This window comes from Chionomys nivalis, chromosome X (assembly GCF_950005125.1).
Source record: "Chionomys nivalis chromosome X, mChiNiv1.1, whole genome shotgun sequence".
Classification (NCBI taxonomy): domain Eukaryota; kingdom Metazoa; phylum Chordata; class Mammalia; order Rodentia; family Cricetidae; genus Chionomys; species Chionomys nivalis.
This window is the reverse complement of record NC_080112.1, coordinates 30,490,017-30,515,502: the sequence shown is the minus strand read 5'-3', so window position 1 is coordinate 30,515,502 and position 25,486 is coordinate 30,490,017. Positions and strand designations below refer to the sequence as shown.

At 36.7% G+C, this 25,486-nt stretch overlaps 1 protein-coding gene across 6 annotated transcripts in view; it reads right to left on the bottom strand.

The window, feature by feature from the left end:
• Usp9x (ubiquitin specific peptidase 9 X-linked) overlaps positions 1 to 25,486 on the bottom strand; it is a 144,349-nt gene that overhangs the window by 20,425 nt on the left and 98,438 nt on the right. For all 6 annotated transcript variants that reach the window (XM_057760228.1, XM_057760227.1, XM_057760226.1 and 3 more), the window contains 11 exons: positions 23,713 to 23,838; positions 22,282 to 22,407; positions 20,926 to 21,092; positions 18,562 to 18,670; positions 18,240 to 18,386; positions 16,836 to 16,982; positions 15,597 to 15,819; positions 12,649 to 12,869; positions 9,074 to 9,264; positions 4,849 to 5,022; positions 1,415 to 1,556 (listed from right to left, as the gene is read on the bottom strand). In XM_057760228.1, coding sequence (XP_057616211.1) covers positions 1,415 to 1,556; positions 4,849 to 5,022; positions 9,074 to 9,264; positions 12,649 to 12,869; positions 15,597 to 15,819; positions 16,836 to 16,982; positions 18,240 to 18,386; positions 18,562 to 18,670; positions 20,926 to 21,092; positions 22,282 to 22,407; positions 23,713 to 23,838 — 1,773 coding nt within the window. The remainder of the gene's footprint in view (positions 1 to 1,414; positions 1,557 to 4,848; positions 5,023 to 9,073; positions 9,265 to 12,648; positions 12,870 to 15,596; positions 15,820 to 16,835; positions 16,983 to 18,239; positions 18,387 to 18,561; positions 18,671 to 20,925; positions 21,093 to 22,281; positions 22,408 to 23,712; positions 23,839 to 25,486) is intronic.

The window sequence follows — 25,486 nt, the reverse complement described above, 5'->3', positions numbered from 1 at the left end:
CTATAAAAAGCAAACCAAAATCCAAACCACCACCACCACTCCGAAATCAGAAAGTGAACCTAGGGTGTCACACATGCTATGCAAGTGCTTGTCCTTTAGCTATACCTCCAATTCTTTTTGTCCAGATTTACTTTGAACTTGTTTTGTAACCCAGACAGGTCTTGAATGTGAAGTAGTTGAGGTTACAGCATTAAGACCAGACCAGGCAAACTTTTTCTCTTGGATTTTTTTTTTTTTTTTTAAAGATAGGGCTTCATAGGGTCCATATGTTTTCCCTTGTGAAGTTGTCAATCACTACATCTAGCTCTTTAAGCAAATTATGTGTAAGTATACCACATGTGTGCCTAGTTGCTGAGGAGACCAGACAAGGGCAATAGATTCCCTGAAACTGGAACGATACACAACTGTGAACTTCCATGTGGATGTCAGAAACTGAATCTAGGTCCTATACAAGAGAGTAAACATTCTTCTTCACTGCTGAGCTATCTCTCCAGCCTCTTAAGCAAACTCTTAACAACAACAACAACAAAAATACAACTACTATATCAAGTTTTCATAAGTTATTTGGATTGCATTCATAAAGTATTTGAGAAGTTGATGTAAATGTAACTGGTTAATATGGAAACGGCCTATACCAGTGATTACAAATTGCAAAAATCAGTCATTGACACATTACTTACTGCCTGGTTTCTATACTGTCCTTGCCTACAGCTATTTGTTTGTTATTTATAGTTATCAACAAGGGTTGTCTGCTGTAAATAAACTGAAGAAATAGTTTACTTTTTCTTCATTGCTCATAATCCCAATGTACAGACTTTAATACTTTTCTAAGTGGTGTGGTAGGCCACACAACACGGTTAACTTAGACTTGAAATACTTTGGAAGTCAAAAGATAAACATAATTTACTATTTATATATATTTAAATAACCTTATCCCTTGAAGAGTTACATTCCCATAGAAAGATCTAATTAGAAAGAACAATTTTACTCTATTTAAAAAACTAATAGTTTCAGCAAAATAATCCTAAACATAAGAGGAAAAATGTTTTCCTCCATCAGCTCTGTTAATTCACATAAGCAATTACAATTTTATATTTCCTAGCTTTTTCTGGCACTACTTTTAAACTTCCTTCCCCCAACACACACACCCTGCTTTTTTTTATTATCACAACAAAGGAAGATTTAAAAAAAAAAAGTGACTGACAGGTAGGTCTACCTCTAAACTCCAAGCCTTCCCCCCTTCCCCCCGCTTCTTTTTATAAAGAACCTACCAAGTCCAATTTGTGCTGATCATATTCTTCACTGGAATGTAATCCACTTACCAGGACTTAAAGACTGGAATGTCTTTCCCTTACCAGGAGCTATCAACTATCAATAGCTCCCAGAATTATTATAATTAACAGACAATACGTACCTTTTTATTGCATTTTTCACAATGATAAGCATTTGCCCCTTCTAATAAATCTCCTTTGACGTACTGTTCCAGAGAATCAAGAAGATTTTGGTGGTTTCTAATGTCTACATTCAGAGTCGTAAAAGATTCTTCACATTCGTACCTAAAGATATTGTTTAAGAATTATCAGAAAAGGATTTACTCTTTAGTTCTCCAAATATTTCATTATTTATATATTTAACGAAAAACAAAACTCTTAAGTCATACAATTCAGCTAATACCAATAGCATTTCTTGGTTATTTAGACTGTGCTGGTCACTACATTAGGTTGATTATACACTCTTCATGACAAAATTGAGAACTATCACCACCCACACTTGAGTGAAATGGGTTCTGAAAGGTTAATTTAGTCAAAAGAAATAGGTGAAATGGAAATTAAGAGAGTAACTGGGTGTGGTGCCGCCCACCTTTAATCTAACACTCTCTGAATTTGAGGCCAGCCTGGTTCACAGAGAGAATTCCAGGACAGCCAAGGCAGAGAAACCCTGTCTTGAAAAACAACATCAATAAAAAGGGCTAGCTGCGCTTATAGGTTAAGATCTTTTAGTCTACCGTGCTTTCAGTAATTTTAGCTTTACAGTAATTAATTATGGGTCCCATTGTCTCTGTATAAAGTGTTTAATTCTACCATTTTTTTTGTTTGTTTGTTTTGTTTTGTTTTTCGAGACAGGGTCTGTGTAGCCTTGGCTGTCCTGGAATTCTCTGTGTGAACCAGGCTGGCCTCGAACTCCCAGAGATCCGCCTGCCTCTGCCTCCCGAGGGCTGGGATTAAAGGCGTGCACCACCACCATCGCCCCGCTCAATTCTACCATTTTAGCAAAAGTAGATAGACAATACATTACTGAGTGAGCAAGTTCCAATAAAACTTTATAGAACAGGTAACCAGCTCGATAAGGCGTATGCTCTATAGTTTTCGGACTGTATTCTAAGCAAATTAAGTCCTGTAATAGTAGACTTGGACTCTACTTGATTATACTAGATTTAACAAAAACAAAACTAGTTTAATTGTTGGTCAAGCATTATGGATCTGATATAGATTATGATAAAGATTATGCTCTCAAAATTTTCTCTTGGCAGCCCAGTGGTGCTGACAGCACCTGCCTTTAATCCCAGCACTTGGGAGGCAGAAGCAGAGTTCAAGGCCATCCTGGTCTACAGAGCAAATTCCAAAACAGCCAGGGCTTCAGAGAAAAACCCAGTCTTGAAAAACTAAAAAAATTTCTTGGTAAAAAATTTCAATACAAGATTGATGGAAACAGCTAATCAAAATGTTGGCTATTTTATCAATAATTAAGAGGTTAAATTATTTATATAATTTGCCTCTGATAAAAAGGTTTTTCTAAAGAACCAAAAGTTGTCCAGGCTAGTGGACAATATATGTCGAAAGAACACATATAACCTCTCATTTAAATTATAAACCCACAGAAGTTTATTTATATAGTACTTTTCAATCATTTACTGATTAAAAAACAAAATGTTTCCTTCAATGACAAAATTAGCCCAAGACTACATAAAGAAAGAGTTTGGTTTATGTAAAAATACCACCTTTAAAAAAATTATACTCTGAATTGGTTCTCTACTTTCATAATAGGGGACTTGAGGATGGCATTTAGGCCATCAAGCTTGGAGACACACATCTTTTGCTTGATGACTTTAAAATTATCATCTTAGAGATTGCAAATCACCAACTTGTTTTAAAAGAATTCTAATAGGGGCTGGAGAGATGGCTCAGAGGTTAAGAGCATTGCTTGCTCTTCCAAAGGTCCTGAGTTCAATTCCCAGCAACTACATGGTGGCTCACAACCATCTGTAATGAGGTCTGGTGCCTTCTTCTGGCCTGCAGACATACACACAGACAGAATATTGTATACATAATAATAAATAAATAAATATTTAAAAAATATTTAAAAAAAAGAATTCTAATAAAAAACAAATTTAAAAATGTATTAGAGTGTGTATGCCACTTCATACAAATGTCAGGACAACTTTGTGAAGTTGGTTCTCTCCTTCAGTATTTTGGCAAACTTGAGTATTTTTTGTTTTTAAAATTCATGAAGTTTATTTTTTAATTTTTTATTACTTTATAAATAATATCAATCAAAATTCCTACTTCCTCACCTCCTCACACTTCCCTCCTACTTGCCCACACACCTTCCCCTCTCCCCCACTCCAGTCCTAAGAGAGGTAGAGTACCCAGCCCCGTGGGAAGTCCAAGGCCCTCCCCCCTACATCCAGGCTTAGAAAGGTATACATCCAAATAGAATAGGACCCCAAAAAGCCAGTACATGCAGTAGAGACAAATCCCAGTGCCATTATCATTGGCCACTCAGTCTGCCCCAATTGTCAGCCACATTCAGAGGGTCCAGTTTGATCCCATGCTCGTTCAGTCCCAGTCCAGCATGTGTAAGTTTCTATGTCTGCCATTTGTTGTGTTGTGTGCCCAAAGAGACCAGAAAAGGGTGTTGGATCCCTGGAATTAGAGTTATGGTTATGAACTGGCTGTTGTGGATCCTGGGAACTAAACTTGGGTTCTCTAGAAGTACAGGAAAGGCTTGTTAATTGCTGAGTCATTTCTCCAGGCCTGAGTTTGTTATTAAAAAAAAAATTTATGTGCATGGGTGTTTTGCCTCTGCATGTATGAATGTGTATACTGTGCATGCCTGGTGCTTGAAGAAGCCAGGAGGAGTCAGATCCCCTATAAATGGAGTTACAGACAGTTGTACATCACCACGTGGGTGCTGGGTATTGAACCTGGGTCCTCTGCAAGTATAGCCAGTTTTTAAACAAGGAGCTACCCCCAGTTTTGAAATTAGTACACATAGTAACAGGTTTCCTTACAGCACCAAAATAAAACCTTGATGTGATTTGATAGTGAGAAATGCCGTGTTTATAAATTCATATTTTTTAATTAAGTTTCATTTATTTATTGTAAGTATTATGTATCTGTACCCTATGCATGCCTACACATATTGTGTGCAAAAATGATAATAGGCGGAACTGTTTTACTGTTTTAAAAAGAAAATAACACCTTTAGCCAGTCATCTACCAGTTGTATTTATATTACCATTTAAATTCTCTAAGATAAAAAGGAGAACTGAAAAGTAACATTTCTAGTCATATGCAAATTGTCATCTTTGTTCCTTAGGAATATATGAAAGAATTAAAAGCATGAAATAGTAAAATATTAAGCACAAGACAAAAGCACAAGGAATCAAGTTATTTAGTAAAACCAAAAACCACCCCAAAGTACTCAGATATTCGTAATACTTAATTTATTCAATTGTGGGAGTTGAATAAAATAATGGCATATTCTATTTTTATATTAACACTAATAAGAATTTTATTCTTCTTAGCATATGTTAGTATATGAAACTCTATTAGCTATGACCACTTACCTATGTGGGCAGCCTTGGCAAATCTTCTGATCAGCAAAGGAACCTCCCAAGACTTTACTTAACATAGCTGGATGTCCTAAGGCTTTTAAAGCTTCATCTAAACTATCCACCAATGAATTAAAGAACTCTAAAGCATCATGTTGTTCACGAAGATTAACAGGTTCACCCCAAAGTCTGTGAAATGAATGCAATATAACATGTAACATTCACAACAATACGAACATTATATTTTCTAGGGTTGTAGGTAAGGCAATTATAACGACAGCATACTGAAACAACTACATGAAGAAGTAGGAAACATCACAAAAGTCCAGCACTTTACGTTGAAAGTGGTACTCCAGTGGCAAAGAACTGCCACAGAACTACTGGTATGGTTGATAGAGAGCATGGCTTTAAGAAGGGTGGTAGCTTCAGATAATGTTATATACACATGCATTTTGAAACCAGTTGTAGATGCTATTAAAATGAGGTGGTGGATCCAACAGTGATGTTTTCACTAAATTTTTGGATTACAGAGTTGTGTGTCTACCTTCATTAAACTGATTTTTTTCAAGTGAAAAAGATTTTTACAGTTAATCTATTTTCAGTGATCTGAGGACTTAAGTTAGACAAACTAATCTTAAAAACCAACTCACTCATACATATATACATATATATACATACATACATATGAAATTAATATAACCTTTTTGCCCTCTTTCAAGTTAAATCTGAATCTAATGTAGAAAACAGCAAAGGCTTAGTGAGAGAGAAAATACCTAGCATTGTAGCATGCGCCTACAATCTCAGTATTGAGGTGGCCATGGCAAGAAGATCCTGATTTCAAGGCCAGGCTGGGCTATACACCAGTCTCAAATAATAACAAAAATCAAAACACCAAAATGAAAGTCAAAAAAACAAAACAAAAAACGGGGAGAAAACTGTAATCAATAGACAAATTGCAGCATAAAAAGGTGAGAAAGTGTTTTAATTCTTAGAATAACAGGATCAGAAATTGTAGATTTATAAAAGATTTATAAAGGCAGAAGAATAAAGTAGAGGAAAAAACGAATGAATAGTCAGTTTGTAAAGTTAGAAGATGGGTGTTCTGGTGAAAAAAGTGTAACTGGTAGTACATACAAACTTCCAGTATTGACTGAGTAGGTACTTAATTAGGGAAATATAAGAAATTGCAATTGTTCTTGTTGCTGAGTGTCAAAAAAAATAAAAAAAATTCTTAAAGGGAAAGGGAAAAAAAACAAGGGGAACCCTCACTCTGCCAGAAGCAGGGAAGGACAGACAACCCTCTAGGTTTCTTTCTTCTTTTTTTAATTATTCTGTTTTTAAAAATTTTTTATTTATTTATTATGTATACAATATTCTGTCTGTGTGTATGCCTGCAGGCCAGAAGAGGGCACCAGATTTCATTACAGATGGTTGTGAGCCACCATGTGGTTGCTGGGAATTGAACTCAGGACCTTTGGAACAGTAGGCAATGCTCTTAACCGCTGAGCCATCTCTCCAGCCCCCTCCCTCTAGGTTTCTTCTGTCAGCTGCCTAAAGGTTCCCTGGAGGAGCTATACTTTCCTTTGTTGGGGATGGGAGTTAGGGCCCTTAGGTATGCTAGGCAAGTGTGCAACCAGACTAATTAACTGCAACCCCAACACCTTAAAGCAGCACTATTTAAAAAACAAACTATATCTTGCTATCAATCAAGAGTGCAGTGTTTCTTCTCCTTTTGTCTTCTTTGGAACTCAATTTCTTTGTGTAGCCCTGACTGTCCTGGAACTCAAACTGAAGAGATCTACTAGCCTTTGCTCCTGAGTGTTAGGATTAAAGGTGTGCCTCACTGCCGCCACTGCCACCAACCACCACCTGGAGAGTTCAATGTTTCTTTACCTGAGTTTTGTAGGTATTGACTGAAAAACATGAACTAAAGCTTAAAAAAACCAAACAAATAAACAAAAACACAACCCAAACCAATCACAAGAAGTCAATTTCCAAGAGCAGTAGTACACTTATGTTGTCTTTTTTTTTTTTTTTTTTTTTTTGATTTTCGAGACAGGGTTTCTCTGTAGTTTTTGGTTCCTGTCCTGGAACTAGCTCTTGTAGACCAGGCTGGCCTCGAACTCCCAGAGATCCGCCTGCCCCTGCCTCTGCCTCCCGAGTGCTGGGATTAAAGGCATGTGCCACCACTGCCCGGCTCATTTATGCTGTCTTTACTGTAAAACCATAGGAAGCATGATATGGGTAGCATAACAGTCAGCGAGGCAGTGTCTCACCATCTGTAATAAATTACAAGACCGTTGACACCAAAGGATTGTTACTGAAGGACCAAGTCTGGACCTGTCTGTTCTTATTCCTTCTGTTCATGATTTTGCTCCTATATATAATCCAGCAATGGTGGGTCTCTATCACCCCTTCCTCCTTCAAATGTCTTGGACTTTTAATCTTGGACTTTAAATCTTTAAAATTACACTAAAAAAAAAATCCCATTTTCTGGATAAACTGGCAGTTATAAAGATTTCATTGCTGTTACCATCAGAGTAAGACAAACATCATTTATCAACTTTTCATGGAGGTAAACATGGAGGCACACCACCCCATCCAGTAGCCTCCATGAAAAACAAAACAAAAAACAAGGCACAACCACGTGGCAGAGCATAAAAAAGGAATATGGGTTAATTTAAAATGTAGGAGGAAGTTAGTAATAAGCCTGAGCCATTAGCTGACCATTTACAATTAATATAAGCCTCTGTGGTAATTAGGAAGCAGCTTCTAGGATAGGAAAACTCCACCTGTAGCGGGGTGGTATATCAAATACCCTTCATTATCAGGTATTTTACATTACAATTCACAACAGTAGCATGTTATGAAGTACCAACTGAATAAAATTTTAGAGCTGGGAGGGGTCACAGGAACATGAACTGTATTAAAAGGTATTATTAACTTTATTAAATGCATTAGGAAAGTTGAGGTGCACCCTTGTTAGAGGAGGTGTCACTGGGGGTGGGCTTTAAGGTTTCAACAGACCAAGCCAAGACCAGAGCCTTTCTTAATCTGTCTGCTGCCTGCAGATCAGGATCTAAAGCTCCCAGCTACTATTCCAGCACCATGACTGTCTGCTTCCCACCATGATAATGGACTGACCATCTGAAACTGTAAGACCAATCAAATGTTTTCTTTTATAAAAGTTGCCTTGGTCTACAGAGCTAGTTCCAGGACAGGCTCCAAAACCACAGAGAAACCCCGTCTCAAAAAACCAAAAAAAAAAAAAAAAAAGAAAGAAAAAAAAAGTTGCCTTGGTCATGGGGTCTCCTCACAGAAATAAAACAGTAACTAAGAAAAAAAAGAAAAAAAAAGTAAAAAAGAGATTAGAATGTTGTCCCTATATGCATTAAAATATCACATAGAATTCCACAATCTGTTAAATTTTTAACATCAAAAATAAAACAGCTGCCCTTCCCTATTGGGAAATATTATTTTAAGATATGTTACTTTTGTTTATGCTGCATTTGTTTAACTCTGTGAAGCTGTGTTACTGTGCCTGTCTGAAACACCTAATGGTCAAATAAAGAGCTGACTGGCCAATAGCAAGGCAGGAGAGTAGGGATAGGTGTGGTGGCAGGCAGAGAGTAAAAGAAAAAGAAAATCAACGAAAGAGAGGACCAAGACATCAGGGGCCAGCCATAGAGTCAAGAGTGAAAGTTAAGATTTATAGAAGAAAAGGAAAAAACCCAGAGGCGAATGGTAGACGGAATAATTTAAGCCAAGCTAAGGTCAGGCACTCTTTTTTTTAAATTTATTTATTTACTATGCATACAACATTCTGCCTCTACGTATGCCCGCAAGCCAGAGGGTGCCAGATCTCATTACAGATGGCTGTGAGCCACCATGTGGTTGCGGGGAATTGAACTCAGGACCTCTGGAAGAGCAGCCAGTGCCCTTAACTGCTGAGCCATATCTTCAGCCAAGGTCAGGCACTCTCTAAGAATAAGCCTCCATGTGATTTATTTGGGAGCTGGGTGGTGGGCTCCCCCAAAAAATCAAAAGAGTAAAACATAACTGGACATTTCTCTCATTATGACAGTCATAGGGAAAAACTATGGATTCTTATGGGCAAAAAGAAGAAAACAGTCTAAGGATAGCTGGAGTGTAACTATTGCTTAAAATCTCAACATAAAGATATCTGAAGATATGTATTTTAGGAATATGAGCTATTCATCAAGTTTTAAGATGTATTTACCTGAACTGTTTCCAAAACCCTCTTGGCACGTAGTATTGTAGTCGAGAAGCAGCTAAATGCCCAAAGATAACCTGAAGGTGTCTTAGAACACCAATATTGTACTCTTTCCTATCTTCTGTTTTACTCAATGCTGGTTTATCTTCGAATTGTTGAGTATATCCAAATACATCATCCCTGGGATCAACATTGCTCTAGAAACCAAAAAGATATCATTAGTGAACTAATCAGAAGTGTAGTAAAATAAGTCGAGATATATTCCAATTAGTGAACATATATATACTTTTGTTTCCAAAAGCACTTAATTTTCAAAAGGTGTATACATTTTAATGTATTACTTTATAATATTACTTATTTCTGCCACTTCACAATGAATGAGAATATACACATTAATAGTTGTAAAAGAATGAAGCTAAAGCCTCCTTAATATTAGTTAAAAAAAATAATTTCACTGTTTTAGCAGTAACCCATATAATTACCTTAATAAATAAATGTGATTATAAAAAAAAACAACTCGGGGCCTGAGAGATGGCTCAGAGGTTAAGAGCATTGACTGCTCTTCCAAAGGTCCTGAGTTCAATTCCCAGCAACCATATGGTGGCTCACAACCATCTGTAATGAGGTCTGGTGCCCTCTTCTGGCCTTCAGGCATACACACAAACAGAATATTGTATACATAAAAAAAAAAAAAAAAAAAAAAAACCCAACTCATTCTGCACCAAGTCCTAAAAGTTAGAGCTAAAACATCAAAAATCTTCAAGGAAAAATCTTCTAGAGGATTTCTTACTACGACATCAAAGGTACAAGCAACATGAAAATCAACAAGTTGGATGGATCTCAGGAAAATGAAAAAGTTTTGCATAAATACACTGCCAAGAGAGGCAGCTAATTTAGTGTGGGAGAAAAATGGAAAATCACTTATTTGATGAAGAAGTAGAACCCAGAATATATAGGACTTTTGAAACTCACAATTCAAGTTTTAAAATGCAAAAGAACTGGCAATTCCAGCACTTAGGAGGCAGAAGCAGGAAGACTTCAAGTATGAGGTAATTCTGATCTACATAGCAAGTTGCAGGCCAGCCAGAACTACATATAATTAGACCCTCCTTAAAAAAATAAAAAAAGCAGCAAGATTTAAGGAGATTTTCTTCAAAGATGTTCTACCTTAAACTCAACTAGAATACCTATTCTGCTAAGAACTAAAAGCAGGGTCTGAGAGATTTCTGTGTATTCATGCTCATAAAAGCATGAGCTAAAATGAGGAAGCAGGGGCTGGAGAGATGGCTCAGTAGTTAAGAGCACTGACTACTCTTCCAGCAACCACATGATGGCTCACAACCATCTGTAATGAGATCTGGTGCCCTCTTCTGGTGTGTGGGTATACATGGAAGCAGAATGTTGTATACATAATAAATAAATAAATCTTAAAAAAAAAAATGAGGAAGCAATCCAAGTGTCTGTGACAGATGAAGGATAAACAAAATGTGCTACATACAGCCAGTAAAAAGTATTATCCTCTGGCAGGAGGAAGCTCACAAGTTACAGGTCAGTCTGTACTATTCTCAAACAAAACGAAACAAACAACAAACAACCAAAAGAAAAAAAAAAAACCTCATCAGTCACAGAAGGGCAAATATTGTATAATTCCACTTATATGAGGCACTTAAGAGTAGTCAAATTTATATAGGGAAAAAAGTCACTGTCAAGGGCTGTTGCCAAGGTTGAAAGTTCTTTAATGGGTACAGAGTTTCACTTTTTAAAAAAAAAAAATATTATGTATATAGTGTTCTGGGCACCAGATCTCAGATCTCATTATAGATGGGTGTGAGCCATCATGTGGTTGCTTGGAATTGAATTCAGGACCTCCAGAACAGCAGACAGTTCTCTTAACCTCTGAGCCATCTCTCCAGCCCCAGAGTTTCACTTTTGCAAGATAAAAAGTTTTGGATATGGTGGTAATGATGCACAACAATAAGTGCATTTAATACTATTTAACTGTACAGTAAAACACGGTTAAGATCAGTATATTGTAAAACCTTGGAAAATAAATAGTAGAGTTGAGTACTGCAGAATGTGCCTAAAGTCCCAGCTACTTGTACAGATCACTTGAGCCCAGCCCAGGAGTTAAAAATGGGCAACCTGGGCAAAACAGTCAGATCCTTAACAAAAACAAATAGCGGTAGAAGATATAACATGAAAATTGCCAAGGTTCAAAAAATCATGAGAGCCACAAAGGAAAATTTATAGTTCAGTGGACATTTTGTGTTTGACCTTTGCTATAGGAATAGACAATATGTAGGGTCCTAGCCAGGTCTGGATATAAGCACCCCCTATGAAGCTTTGGTAAAAAGTAAAAATACTCAGTCCCCAATCCCTGGATCATTTAAGTCTAGTATGTCTGGGAAGAGTTGGTTTAGAAGACCCAGAAGTGGTAAACTGTTTCTTTAAAACAAATCCAATTTTCCTGAATGAAGGGAAGAAAAGAAGAAATATCCAAAAACATTTACAAGAATAGTATACTTGGGCTTCTCACTTCAATTCCCACTAACACTACAAACAGGGGTAGATAAAACATTTAAAAAAGGGACATAGTATGGGTATAGACATGACCCAACTTCAATACTGCCACATTCTCTTCTTTGAAAACAGGCATCCTAAGTATCTGCTTTGGCTACTTTACAGGCAGCTTAAAAAAGCCTTGTCATAACAAGATCATGTGAAAAATATTTGAAGTAGAGAAGAGTTTTAAGTAGGTAGAGATATAACTGCGGTGGGGGATGGTATATAAGAAAAACCATGTAAGCACAGAAAAAAACAGCCTAGCATGGCATATACACTATAATACTGGCACCTCCAAGACTCAAGCTGGAGACCTTCAGAGGATAGCTTGAACAGCATAGCAGGAATATCTCCTCAAAAATCATGGACACAAAAATGGGAAAAAAGAAAAGTGAATATGATTTTTAAGTTGTGTGACCCAAGACAATTCTTTGTCCAATGTGGACCAGAAAACCAAAAGGGTGGTCATCGCTGATTTAAACTAGTCAAAGTTCAACTTTTATCAAATACTACATAAAAAAGATGCATTGGAGACATCATACTAGGAGGTAGTCCAAGTGGGAGAGGCCAAGCTAATGCCAACTTTAATAGTTTTGACAGTCTAAGGAAGGAAAATACACCAGAAATAGCTCTTCATATCCACTGACAGCATTTGTGGATTCATGAAGGTCAATATTGGGAGGAAAACTGATTCTGTACCACACATGTACAGACTTTTAGAAATATTTTCTATGTAATACAACAACTACATAGCACTGACACTAAAGTATTATATAAAATCTACAGACAACCTAAAGCATGTAAAAGGATTTGTGTAGGGTCTATTCAAACTACTTGTAAATGCCAGTAAGTGGATTTTGATCTCCTGGGGTAGGGGTGAGGGAATCTGGAAGGAGATCCTGGACCAATCTCTTGTGGAAACTGGTGACTATACTAGCCTCCCTCAGTCGCCTTTGGGAGAATGGTATCGGTTATTAGAATTTCAAACACAAAAAACAAGTACTATAAGCAAAATTTACCTCATTGTCCTGCTTCTCATCCCCAGACGTATCATCATCTACATCACTACCTGTGCCTTCAATTGCAAGAATACCGTTCCTGATGGAGGGAATCATATAGAGCTGCTGAATCACAGAATTCATATAACAAGTAGCACCGGCATTTTTCAGCCCCACAAATCCTTTAGGTGGGCGGGGTCCAACAGGTGGAAGGTATTCCCACTCAGTAAGTGCTTCACATGCTGAAAAATAAAGAGTTTTATAGCATGAGCATGAATCATTTTGTCTTTTTCAAGCCCTGTTAAACTGTCAAAACAGTTAACACTATTACCTGTGCAGCCATTGGAGTTAGGGCTCTCACTTGGCATTTTTTCCACTAATAAATGCATTTAAGACAGATAGCGACCCACCAATCTAAAATCTTGTTTTTGAGACAGGGTCTCATGTAGCCAGACTGGCCTGGAACTATTGATGCAACCTAGGATAATCTTGCTTTTATCACCCCAGTGATTGGATTACAAGTATGCACCACCATGCCTACTTTATATAGTATGAGGAAATGAAAGTCACTGCATTCTACCAACTGAGCCACATTCTCTGACTCCAACAAACTCTGCTTCTATGGCAGTCTATTTGATATATTCACATATGATGGGATACAGCTAACATTTCCTTGTTCAGTTTGGTTTTATCTGTACTATTCAGTCATTATTTACTTTTTGAATTTTTTTTTTTTTTTTGGTTTTACGAGACAGGGTTTCTCTGTGGTTTTGGAGCCTGTCCTGGAACTAGCTCTTGTAGACCAGGCTGGTCTCGAACTCACAGAGATCCGCCTGCCTCTGCCTCCCAAGTGCTGGGATTAAAGGCGTGCGCCACCACCGCCCGGCCGAAAAATATTTTTATTAATGTGTATGTTTGTGTATACACGTAAGCCAGAGATATGTGTAAAACCCCTGGAGTTGGAGATACAGGTATTTGTGAGCCATTCAATGTGGATGCTGAGAACCAACCTAAGGACCTCTACAATAGTAGTAAGCATTCTTAACCATTGAGCTATCTTTCTACTCCATTATTAACTTTTACTTTATATACACCACAATACATGGTGGTTTGCTCAGCTTTAATGAAATAAAACCTATTCATTCATGTTTGTGGTTTCAATAATCCCAAATAGCCAGAATTTGTGTCCTAGTCCTTACACTTGCAAATACAGTTAAAACTAGCTCTGCTTATTTTTTCACACCATGTTATTTTGAGGAGCAAATCAGATTGTAGATATATATCAGCAGGATCAAGTGAAAAGGTGACAAGGGATTAGAGAGATGGCTCAGCGGTTAACTGCACTGGCTGCTCTTCCAGAGGACCTGAACACACAGAGAAGATATAAATGATGATAATATGGCTATCAAAAATGCCAGAATAGATGGCCAGAAATATACTTTTTTTAGGCATACTTTCTTTAGCACTTGTTAGCTTTCATTTTAGACAGAGCGAGCCTTGGAATGCAGTCCTAGCTGTCCTGGAATTTGCATGCAGGTCAGTATGGTCCTTTTGAATGACACGTATCTCACAGTTTGGGCCATTTGAACTTGGTCCCCAGTCTGCGGCACCATTTGGTTACATTTACAAGGTGTGGCATTATTAGAGGAAATATGTTACTTGGGGCAGGCTCTGAGGTTTTAAAAATTATGTGCTATTTCCAGTTCATTCTGTTTCCTGTTTGCAGTTCCAGGATGTGCGCTCTTCTAATGTTCCTACCTGTTGCCATACTTTCTGGCTGAGATGGTGATAGATTTATCCTTCTGAAAATGTTAGCCCAAATAAACCCTCCCTCCTGTAAGTTGTCTTGTTCATTGTGTTTTATCATAGTAATAGAAAAGTAACTAACACAAACAGGTTGGCTTCAAACTCATAGCAAACCTTCCAGATACTGAGATTACAGGTGTGTATTGCCATACCCAATTCATACTTAAAATTTAACATGCAAATATATTACTTAAAAGGAAAACACCTCTCCATTAAGCTTAAAAAAAATTCACCTTACTATATTTAAATTTGCTAGAATAGCGAAATGTCTAAATTTTTTTTATATTTATTTATTTATTATGTATACAATATTTTGTCTGTGTGTATGTCTGCAGGCCAGAAGAAGGCACCAGACCTCATTACAGATGGTTGTGAGCCACCATGTGGTTGCTGGGAATTGAACTCAGGACCTTTGGAAGAGCAGGCAGTACTCTTAACCACTGAGCCATCTCTCCAGCCCCTAAATGTCTAATTTTAAGGTACTTTTAACAACCGTATTTTCTATTCTGGGATACAATGTAATAATAAAATCATTTTGCAGACTTTTCAAAGATTTATATAGTGCTGAGGATTTATGTATTGTATAGTATATATTATGATTGAGCAATCTATCGATCTATCTATATCCATGTGAAGAAACATGTATTTAACCCCAGCATTTGGAAGGCAAGATCTCTTATGAGTTTGTATTCAATCAGGACTCCATAGTTAAATGTCTTAAAAGAAAAATCAAGTCAGATGGGTGGTGGTGGTGCACACTTTTTAACCTGGAACTTGGGAAGCAGAGGCAGGCAGGTCTCTGAGTTTGAGGCCAGCCAGGGTTACACAGAGAAATCCTGTCTCAAAAAAAAAAAAAAAAAACCCACATTACAACAAGAACAAATGTGAATTCATTTCTCTATGAATGCCTGATAAGACTCGAGTCATGAGATTTAGGTTTTGGTTGCATTTACTAAGGCTACTGACTACAATGAAGATAGATTATATTTCAGATTTGAGAGATGACATTTAGTTTACCAACTACTTGCACTTGTACCTATGTTTCCACATATCTATTTGCTAAAAATCTTAAGATTGGTTACTAACAAAAATATGAAGATGTTTGTAAAAAGAGAACAATTTAAAAGAATCATCTCCACAATTTTATGTTTTAATGTACTTACTGGTTATTGCTGTACCAATGTAATACATTTCAGTCAAAGAATCTACTATCTGTTTGAGGTTTCTCACACAGCCAACAGCTAATGCTACAAGTAACTCAAAACCAGCATTAATTGTAGCTGGTGAACCACAGACAGGAATAGCCTGTTCAGCTGGGAGCTCTCCATTTCTCATATACTGCAGGTAAACATTGGATGCAGGAAAGATGAAATCGTCGATTAATTCCTAAACAGTTGAAAGAAAGGATACATATTATTAATGACATATTTTGAATTTATCTTTTAAGAAAATCATTTTAAAGTTTATTACAACTTAAGACTTTCTTACATCACAGAAAACATAGTGGGGCTTCTAGTGAAAATATCCTAATTTTAAAAACTATCTACACAACCTATTTCTTACTTATTTTTAGGTATTAAGACAGAACTGATTGCTATAGTATCATTTATATTTACTCAGAATCTACATAGCCCAGCCTGAACTTGAACTCTGAGATCGTAGTGCCAGGCTCTACTTTACATTTACTTTAAAAATCAAATGGTTATCAATATAAGAAAACTTTGACTGAAATTATACTAAAATGACATTTTATCACCTAAATTACCCTGTTAAAAAAACTTAAAGAATTAATATAAGCTGGGCGGTGGTGGTGTACTCCTTTAATCCCAGCACTTGGGAGGCAGAGGCAGGGGAATCTATGTGAGTTCAGAGGCCAGCCTGGTCTACAAAGTGAGTTCCAGGACAGCTAGGACGGTTACACAAAGAAACCCTGTCTCAAAAATTGAGAAAAACAATTTATATATGATGTAGTCTTAACAAAACAGAGGTAGAAACAGTTCAGATTTTTTTTTTTCTTTTTGGATTTTTCGAGACAGGGTTTCTCCGTAGCTTTTTGGTTCCTGTCCTGGAACTAGCTCTTGTAGAGTGCTGGGATTAAAGGCGTGTGCCACCACTGCCCGGCTCGCAGTTCAGATTTTTCACAAAAGAAAAATTAAGTAACACTTTACACTGACATTTTATATGCATATAGAAACACGCCTAGAAACCTGACATGGCTACTGGAAGACATAACTGCTTTATATTATCTAAACAAACATTGCAACCTTGATAAAGATTCTTAAAAGGTAGGTTTTATAAAAGGTAATGATAACACATCAAAGACTTAATACTATCAATCAGATTCAATGACAACACTTACAAGGATAGAATATGTAGTTTAAAATCCAGAACACAGAACTTACTTTAATGAGATTAGCACCTCCCTTTTCACAACCAATATGAAACTTTTTCTCAGGAGTCTGAAAAGCCAGTAGCTCTTTTGTAACCCCAAGGTGTCCTTCCAAGATTGTCTCCTCAATACCTGTTTCACCTGTTCTTTTAACATCATCCTGCCAAACGGGAAAAAAAATTCAATGATGAACTTATGAAATGGAAGAATCTGAACAAGACAGCTAAAAGAACGTGAGACTATTTTAAACCTTCCAGTCAAGCAAGTAAAATTATCTTGAAATTTCTAGAAATATGCTTTATGGATGGATTTCTAAAAGAAATGCTAATCTGAAGGCTAAAATCTGCTGTAGTTTAGATGTGAAATGTCCCCTACAGGCTCCTATGTTTAAACACTTGGTCCCCAGTTGCTGGTGGTATTTGGGACACTTGAAAAACCTCCAAGAGGTAGAATCCTCCTGGAGGAAATATATTAGTTACTAGAAGGATGTGTTTGTTGGCTTCATCCTATCTGGTTCTTTAGTTTAAGTACGATGGATTGGTCAGTTTTCTGTTTCTGCTGCCATACTTTTTTTGATATGGACTCTTAAACCCCCTCACCCTTGTAGATCTCCCTTATAGATCACCTCAGAAATAAAATTTTATACAAGTCTTCGAAAGAGTTATAATCAAAATTAAGTGTATCTGACTACTTTTGGGGGGAACACCAGCATTTTATTTATTCATTCTCCTCTCCATCTCTCTAAACAGGGTTTCTCTGTGTAGCTTTTGCTGTCCTGGAACTTGCTCTGCAGACCAGGCTCACCTCAAACTCACAGAGATCCGCCTGTCTCTGCCTCTCTAAGGCTGGGATTAAAGGTGTGCGCCACCACCACCAGGACAGCATTTTCTTTAAATGAAAATTTGCTGAAAGGCAAAAAAGCTAAAACTGCAGCTGAACCTGAGTATGCCAAATCTTCCCCGCCACCTTACTATGTAGCCCTGAATTCATACAAATGTGCTTGCTTCTGCACCTACTAGGTTTAAAAGCATGTGCCATCATGCTCAGCTTTTTATGTATGTGTTCTCTGTCTGCAGGTATGCCTGCATTCCAAATGAGGGCATCAGATCTCATTACCGATGGTTGTGAGCTGCTATGTGGTTGCTGGGAATTGAACTCAGGAGCTCAGGAAGAGCAGCCAGTGCTCTTAACCACTGAGCCATCTCTCCAGCCCATGTATTCTAAATCTTAAGCACACATTTTCTGTAAGTAGTAATGCATTCATTCTGTACAGCACAACCCAACAACACAATGCATGTTCTTTGGTTCCATTTTAGTTTAGATTTATTCACTTCACCAAAATGTTCTAAACTATGAACCATTATTAACAAAGCATTTAACAATGATAAAAACAAACATAGCATTAATTGTGACTTACCCTAATTCTTTTAAGCCAATCAATTTCATTATTGAGAAGAACTTCAGCATTGGGCACATTAATATTACTGTTGTAAGCATAATTAAGAAGGTGCCGTAAAAGGGTAAAGTAGTCGCCTGAATGTTTAGCCCTCTCTCTGGCTGTGCTCTGAAAATGGGAAAATACAGTATGTTCATGCTTGGAATTTCTTTTATTCAAAACCCTGAGTCTTACTGATTAAGTATAGATTGCCCTAACTGATACAAGCTAAATTCACAAATTCCTGAATATTGTAGTTGAAGGAATTAGTTACACTAGTAAACATTTTTTTTAAGTGTCTTACCCCCAAAACAGTGAAGAGCAGAGTAATGAAGAAAAGTAGAGGCCTGTGTCCCATGCAACATCTGGTGCACATTAAGAAGAATTGCTCCTGTGCTACTTGACGAACCGTTCTGAAATGGAAATTATTAAGAACATAAAGTAATATCCACTTAAGCAGTCATAAAAAATACCTAAGTAAATGAGTTTACCACAGGTAGAAAATGCTCTATAGCAAGTCCAAAAACATCCACCACCAACCCCCACACAGAATTTTCATCCAAGTGCATTTTATATGGGGTCAAAGGGAATTATGTTATCAGAGAAAGGATATTCCTGTAGGTAGTACTGTTGTACTGGTTCCAAAAGCATGGCTCCCGAGGAGCAACATCAGTATCACCTGGAAACTTGTTAGAAGTGCCAGTTCTCAAATCTGATGAGAAACGGTGGTAGGCCTGGCCAAGAATGTGCCAACAAATCTTTCAGGTGATTAAGATATTCTCTAAGGACAAAGTATTTATACAGTATGTTTTCTAAGGGGACTAATGACATTATGGGAATTTTATCTAACAATTATGGATCAATCTTTCACCTAAGTTTACATACTACATAAACTTCACGGGGAGCAGAGACAACTCTGTTTGACATGATGCTTCTAGAACCTCAAAGAGCTGAGACACAGTATGTGTCCAAGAACCAGTTACAATTTCATCAATGACAATAAAACTTTCAGATTTGGGCCTAAATTTAAAATTTAAGATTTGAGCATTCCCTAATTCAAAAATCTTTCCTTTGTCGGGCGGTGGTGGCGCACGCCTTTAATCCCAGCACTTGGGAGGCAGAGGCAGGTGGATCTCTGTGAGTTCGAGACCAGCCTGGTCTACAAGAGCTAGTTCCAGGACAGGCTCCAAAACCACAGAGAAACCCTGTCTCGAAAAATTAAAAAAAAATTATAAAAAAAAGAAAAAAAAAATCTTTCCTTTAACACCAGCATGCAAATGCATTATTAAATGGAACTAAATGTACAGAGCTGTCCAATCATCGTAAAGTTTTCTCAAAGAGGCAGCAAGCTTTTCCTGTTCTGTTTGGATTCTATTGAAAGAGTGTTTCTGGGTTTGTTTCTCTCTCTCCCCACCTCCCACCACCACCCTTTTCTTTCTTTCTTTTTCTTTTTTTGAGACAGGGTTTCTCTGTGTAGTCCTGAAACTCACTCTGTGGATAAGGCTGGCCTCAGGATCTGCCTGTCTCTGCCTTCTGAGTACTGAAAACAAAGATGTATGCTACCACTGCCTGGTTGAAAGAGTTTCTTTTTAAAAAAAAAAAAAAAAAAACTTCATCTTTTTTTATTTATCATTTATTTTTAATTAAAAATTTCCATCGCCTCCCCTTCTCCCATTTCCCTCCCCCCACCCCTCCTCCTCCACTCCAAAGAGCAGTCATGTGGTAAGTCCTTCCCTGTGGGAAGTCCAAGGTCTGCTCCCCTCCATCCACATCCAGGTCTAGGAAGGTGAGTATCCAAACACAGACTAAGCTCCCACAAAGCCAGTACATGCAGTAGGATCAAAACCCAATGCCATTGTCCTTGGCTTCTCAGTCAGCCCTCCTTGTCCAACACGTTCAGAGAGTAAGAGTTTCTTAATTGGCCAGACAGACTGTGTTCAAGGAAATTACTTAAGGTTCTTTTCCTATCAGTACATTTTCACTTGATACTACACTGTATCACATTAGTGTGCTGTCAGGAGTAGGCAATTTGAACCTGACTCATTAACATATAACAGCAACACCTACTAGTTTTTTTGTGGTTGTTTTATGAGACATAGCCTCACTATGTAGCCCTTGTTGTCTTGGAAATTGAGATGTAGAGCAACCTAGTCTCAAATTCACAATGGTATCCATGCCTCTGCCTCCAGAGTGGGGAGATTAAAGGTGTGTGCCCACCATACCTGGCCTAATTAGTTTTATAATTTACTTAGATGTGAAAAATCAGACTAAGACTAATATAAATGGATGGAAACCATTTTCTACAAATTTGAATGCCTTAAAGCTGAATGACTTACATAAAAAGCAGCATTTGAGGTAAAAAAAAAAATGAGGGATTTACGCTAAGTAATTAATCTTTATTTTAGTATGATGTTTCTATGTAGCCCTCTTTTAAATTTCACATTAAAGTAACAGTTGGCACCTAGGAATTTATGACAGGAGGCCAATAAATATCCAATATTGTAGACTAAAACTAAACAAATTCAGATTAGGTTAAACATTGTTAAATGAAAATTTCTTCAACATTAATGTACTGTGGAGAGTATTTGGTTTCTCTGATACCTTGTGCTAACATAAACTTGACTCTACTTAAAAAAATAAAGCTTCTTAAAATTAAAAACAAACTTACTTGCTGTGACAGTGCAATAATAAGTCAATAATGAATGTCTGCCAAGCCTTTTCTTTACTTAGAGCATCTAAGGCTGTTGGAATCAAGGCGAAACACAATGTCATCACTTCCAATGCTTCACAGCAAACCTGTTCATCTTCCAAGTCCGGCTCATTGCCTGCATTGGTCTGTAAAATTATATTAGAAACAAATTACTTAAAGATTCTTTTAAAGAAAAACCATATGTAACATGAAAGTCTAAGGGGAGATTCCTGATTAAGGGCTGGGGAACAGAGAGAACAAGAAAGGGAGGAAGGGAAGAAACAAAAAACAAATTTTGCTTACAAAGTGCAATAAAAATCTAATGCTTTATAAATTCATTTAAAAAGTGCTTAAGAGGAAAATATGACTTCAAAAACTTAAGTGTTTAATAAGAAGCTCCTGAAGACCGACAACCAACCATTCTTTTTCCTGTGAACCACAGTAGGTTAAAATAGCTCTATTAGCTAGCTTTTCTATTGTGCAATTAAAAAAAAAAAATCAATCTCCTTGGATAATTGCTCAGTAAGGGTTTCAAAAATCTTCCTAACCCCAAATATGCGGTGATTTTAACGAAAAGCCAGTACTATAGTAATGTGAATGAACTAGGCTTTCAATTATTTTGCTGAATGAATACTGAGGACTATACCAAACAGATAATATGGGAACATAGAAACAGTAAAAAGGACAGTGAGTTTGATACAAAGGGGAAGTTCTACTGAGTGAGTGAGTCAGTCCTTACTATTCAACTTTTTCTTAAGAATGTAGCAGTGTGGGCTGAAGAGTTGGCTCAGCAGTTAAGAGCATTGTTGCTCTTATAGAGGAACGAGCTCCAATTTATAGCACTTGCGTGGTGGCTTTCAGCTGTCTATAATTCCAGTGCTAGGGGATTCAACACCCTCTTCTGACTGAGAGAAGTAGGCATTCATGGCACACATATGTGCATGTAGGCAAAACACTCATACGCATAAAATAAATAAAACTAAAAACCAAAACAAAACCCCCAAAGAATGCAGTAGTATCCAAGGGATAGGTAGGTATACATGACAGAACCCTAACTTAATATAGGACTGAAAGATAATTAAAAAACAAATGTGAAAAAAATTCTTTGAGATAGTTTGACTTCAGTGAAAACAGAAAAATCTCTTTTAATTTTAAAGCAGCCTCATAGGATTAAATTCTTTATTTTCAAAGTAAATCTTTATTCAATTATAGCTGCAATTATTACTATGAAAGTGATTGGATATTTTAAAATAAATACAGTATAAGTATAGTCATATACATAATTCACTAACATTCATTTTTATATAAGGGATATATTTCTCTTACAACTCTTACCTTCTCATAAATTTTTGTGATTTCTTCATTTGGGCTGAATACCAGCTGTAATCCCCCACATCCTGATGTCCAAATAATTTTTTGTATAGCTCTAATTACACAAATATCAGGCATATATCTTGAGGCCTATAAAAATAATGATTAATTAAAACTGTTGTTAAGACTATTAGTGCTGATCATCACAAAAATGAAAATGATTGCACTCCCAGGTTTTTACAACAGAAAAAGTCAAATACTTGTATAGAATTTTCACACCAGTTTTATTCATATCTAAAAAAAGGGAGAAAAAACCCCAAGTATATTTTGGCAAATATACAAAGTATGGCACATTCATAATGGGATATATACAGGTTTATTTTATATATAAAAGATATATTTCTAAGTATATGCATATTTGTATTTGTGTGTGTGTGTGTTTTGAGACAGCCTATGTAGCTCTGGCTGTCCTGGAGGTCTCTATGTACACAAGGCTGGCCTAGAACTCAGAGATCCAACCTGTCTCTGCCTCCCAAGTACGGGGCTACAGGCATGTGTCACTACAACCAGTTTATAACAGGATAATATTTAACAAAAACGAATGAACTAAGGAGTCTTAGAACACTGACAATTCACAAAGTCATTAACTTGTTTTTATTTATTTTTTGATCCAGTCTTGCTAGCCTTGTTATCCTTCTGCTTCAGCATCCTAAGTGCTGGGATTACAGGCATATGATCCAAATGAATAAAATTCGAGAAAATGAAAACCCTTTTAGCAAGTCACGCTGGCTCACACCTTTAGTCTCAGCACTCAGGAGGCAGAAATAGGAGGGATCTTTGTTTGAGTTCTGTCGGCCTGGTCTACACAAAGTGAGTTCCAGGACAGCTGGGACAGTTACATAGAGAAATCCTGCCTTGAAAAGCAAAGCAACAAAGAACAAAACAAAAAATTCTCTTTCATCAGGACAGAAAAATTACTGGTTACCTGGGACTAGTGGAAAGAATGGACTGAAAAACAAACCAAAACACAACAACAAAACAAAAAAAACACAAGGAAGAATTACAGAAATATTCTGTCTTAGAGCTATAGGTGTAAAACCCTGGATCTGATCTTGAGATCCAATGGCAAAGAAAAAATATTCTGTGTAGTGCTTATATTTTAAAAAGAAGTATCAACTGTACACTTTGAAAGACTGCTGTCTATTATACAAAAAGCTGATGAAAAATATTGTACTAATATTAAGATGACGTTAGGAAAACATTATCTAAACTGAAAAAGGCAAAACACACATAATAAAATAAAAATTAAAGAAATTTTAGAGTAACACTTAAGACAAGTAAAGCATTATATGTGTTAGTGCACAAAATTATAATACTATAAAGTAATTTGCATATTTATATAGAAATAATTTTGTGCAGTAACACTATGACACAACTACTTTTAACAATACTAACCTCATCAGAAATCTGCTGAGCAAGACGAACAGACACATTTCTAAGCATGCATTCAGACGACGGGTTAGGAATGCTCTGAAGGGCACTTTGTAGCACCACTGCTTGATCATGAGTTACTTGGTTGACCTGAAAAAATAAAGTTAAAACACTGAGGATTCTGTATATAACTTCATCCAAACATTTGTACCCTACTCATCAACTTAAAATGATTCCCTTAAGAAGTTTTCTTTCCGCAGTAATACACAAAGCACTCCACTTTGCCAACATGGCATCCAAGTAGCACAAATTTCTATACAATACCTTATTGTAGATTAATCTAACCCATGTCTCTATGAACAATCTCATCTAAAGATACAGCAAATCATGACTATTTTTTCTTACCTGTGCACCCTTTGGGTAGACCCCGCTCATAATCTCCAGTTATCAAATTCTACTTTGCAAGTGAGAAAAATTACAACTATTAAAAAAGCCTAACATAGATAGGATAGTGGTATTTTTACTTAACAGTATACTAAGATTTTCAATGAACAGGAGGCATATGAAGTAGTTTGAGTAATTCTGACTTTGATTTCTAACTTCTATGTACTGTTAATGTTTAAGATATCCCTACACTAAGTTTTTAACTGTCCACAAATACTTGACAATTATAATACCTTAATATCTGCAACTGGCAAATGGCATATTCTCAAAGTATTATAGAAGAGATAGAAAAGCATGTTACTGGCTTTTGTGTATATTGTATACATCATTAAGTAGTCATGTCATGGATTAAAGTATGAATCTGTTTTTATCCCAACAAGAGCCCTTTCCTCATTGGGTGAGATACAGGATCCCAACTAAACTCTTGGCCTTCCTCATGTTGTTTAAGCTACCCAGAACCAGTCTTTCCCTTTTAACCTATTAAGAATTACTTTAAAATATATATTGTATGTATGTATGTATGTATGTATGTATGTATGTATGTATGTATATACATACTTAATTTTAGTCATTTCTATCTTTTTGTAGAAAGTTTGCTCCTTTCTTTTAGGTCTGTTTCGTATACTATTATGGCCTTAAACTCCTGTTTTAGCTTCCTAAATGCTGAGACTACAAACTTCCACCACACCTGGTTGCTTTACAGAAAACTTCTAACATATGAAAGTGGTCAGAATAAGATAATACAATTATCTCCAAGGTACTCATTATTCTGCAAGTATTGTCAATTACCTAATTACTCCTTCTCATTTTCTATCTCTATTGCTCTTTACTCTAGGATTGCTGTTTTTTGGGTATCATGAAACTACATTGGGCAGTGGTGGTGCACACCTTTAATCACAGCACTTGGGAGGCAGAGTCAGGTGAATCTCTGTGAGTTCGAGGCCAGCCTGGTCTACAGAGCAAGTTCCAGGACAGTCAGGGTCACACAGAGAAACCCTGTCTTGAAAAACCAAAACAAATAAAAAAAAAAAAGACCCCCCCCAAACAAAAACAACAAAATATCCCAGAAACTAAAATCCAGCAACAACAATTATATATCATAATCACCAACATTCCACTCCTCCCCTATTAAGACATAAGTAAAGAGAGGGTCTGTAGCCTAGGCTGGCCTTGAATATGTAATAATCCTCTTGCCTCCATCCCTCAAAGACTTTTGTCTTCTTTCAGCAATTAATTAAATATTATTAAAAATCAACATACTGAAGAGATGGTTCAAGAGACTAAGAGCACTGGTTGTTCTTCCAAAGGACAGGGTTCAATTCCTAGCACCCACACAGAGGTTCACAACTGTCTG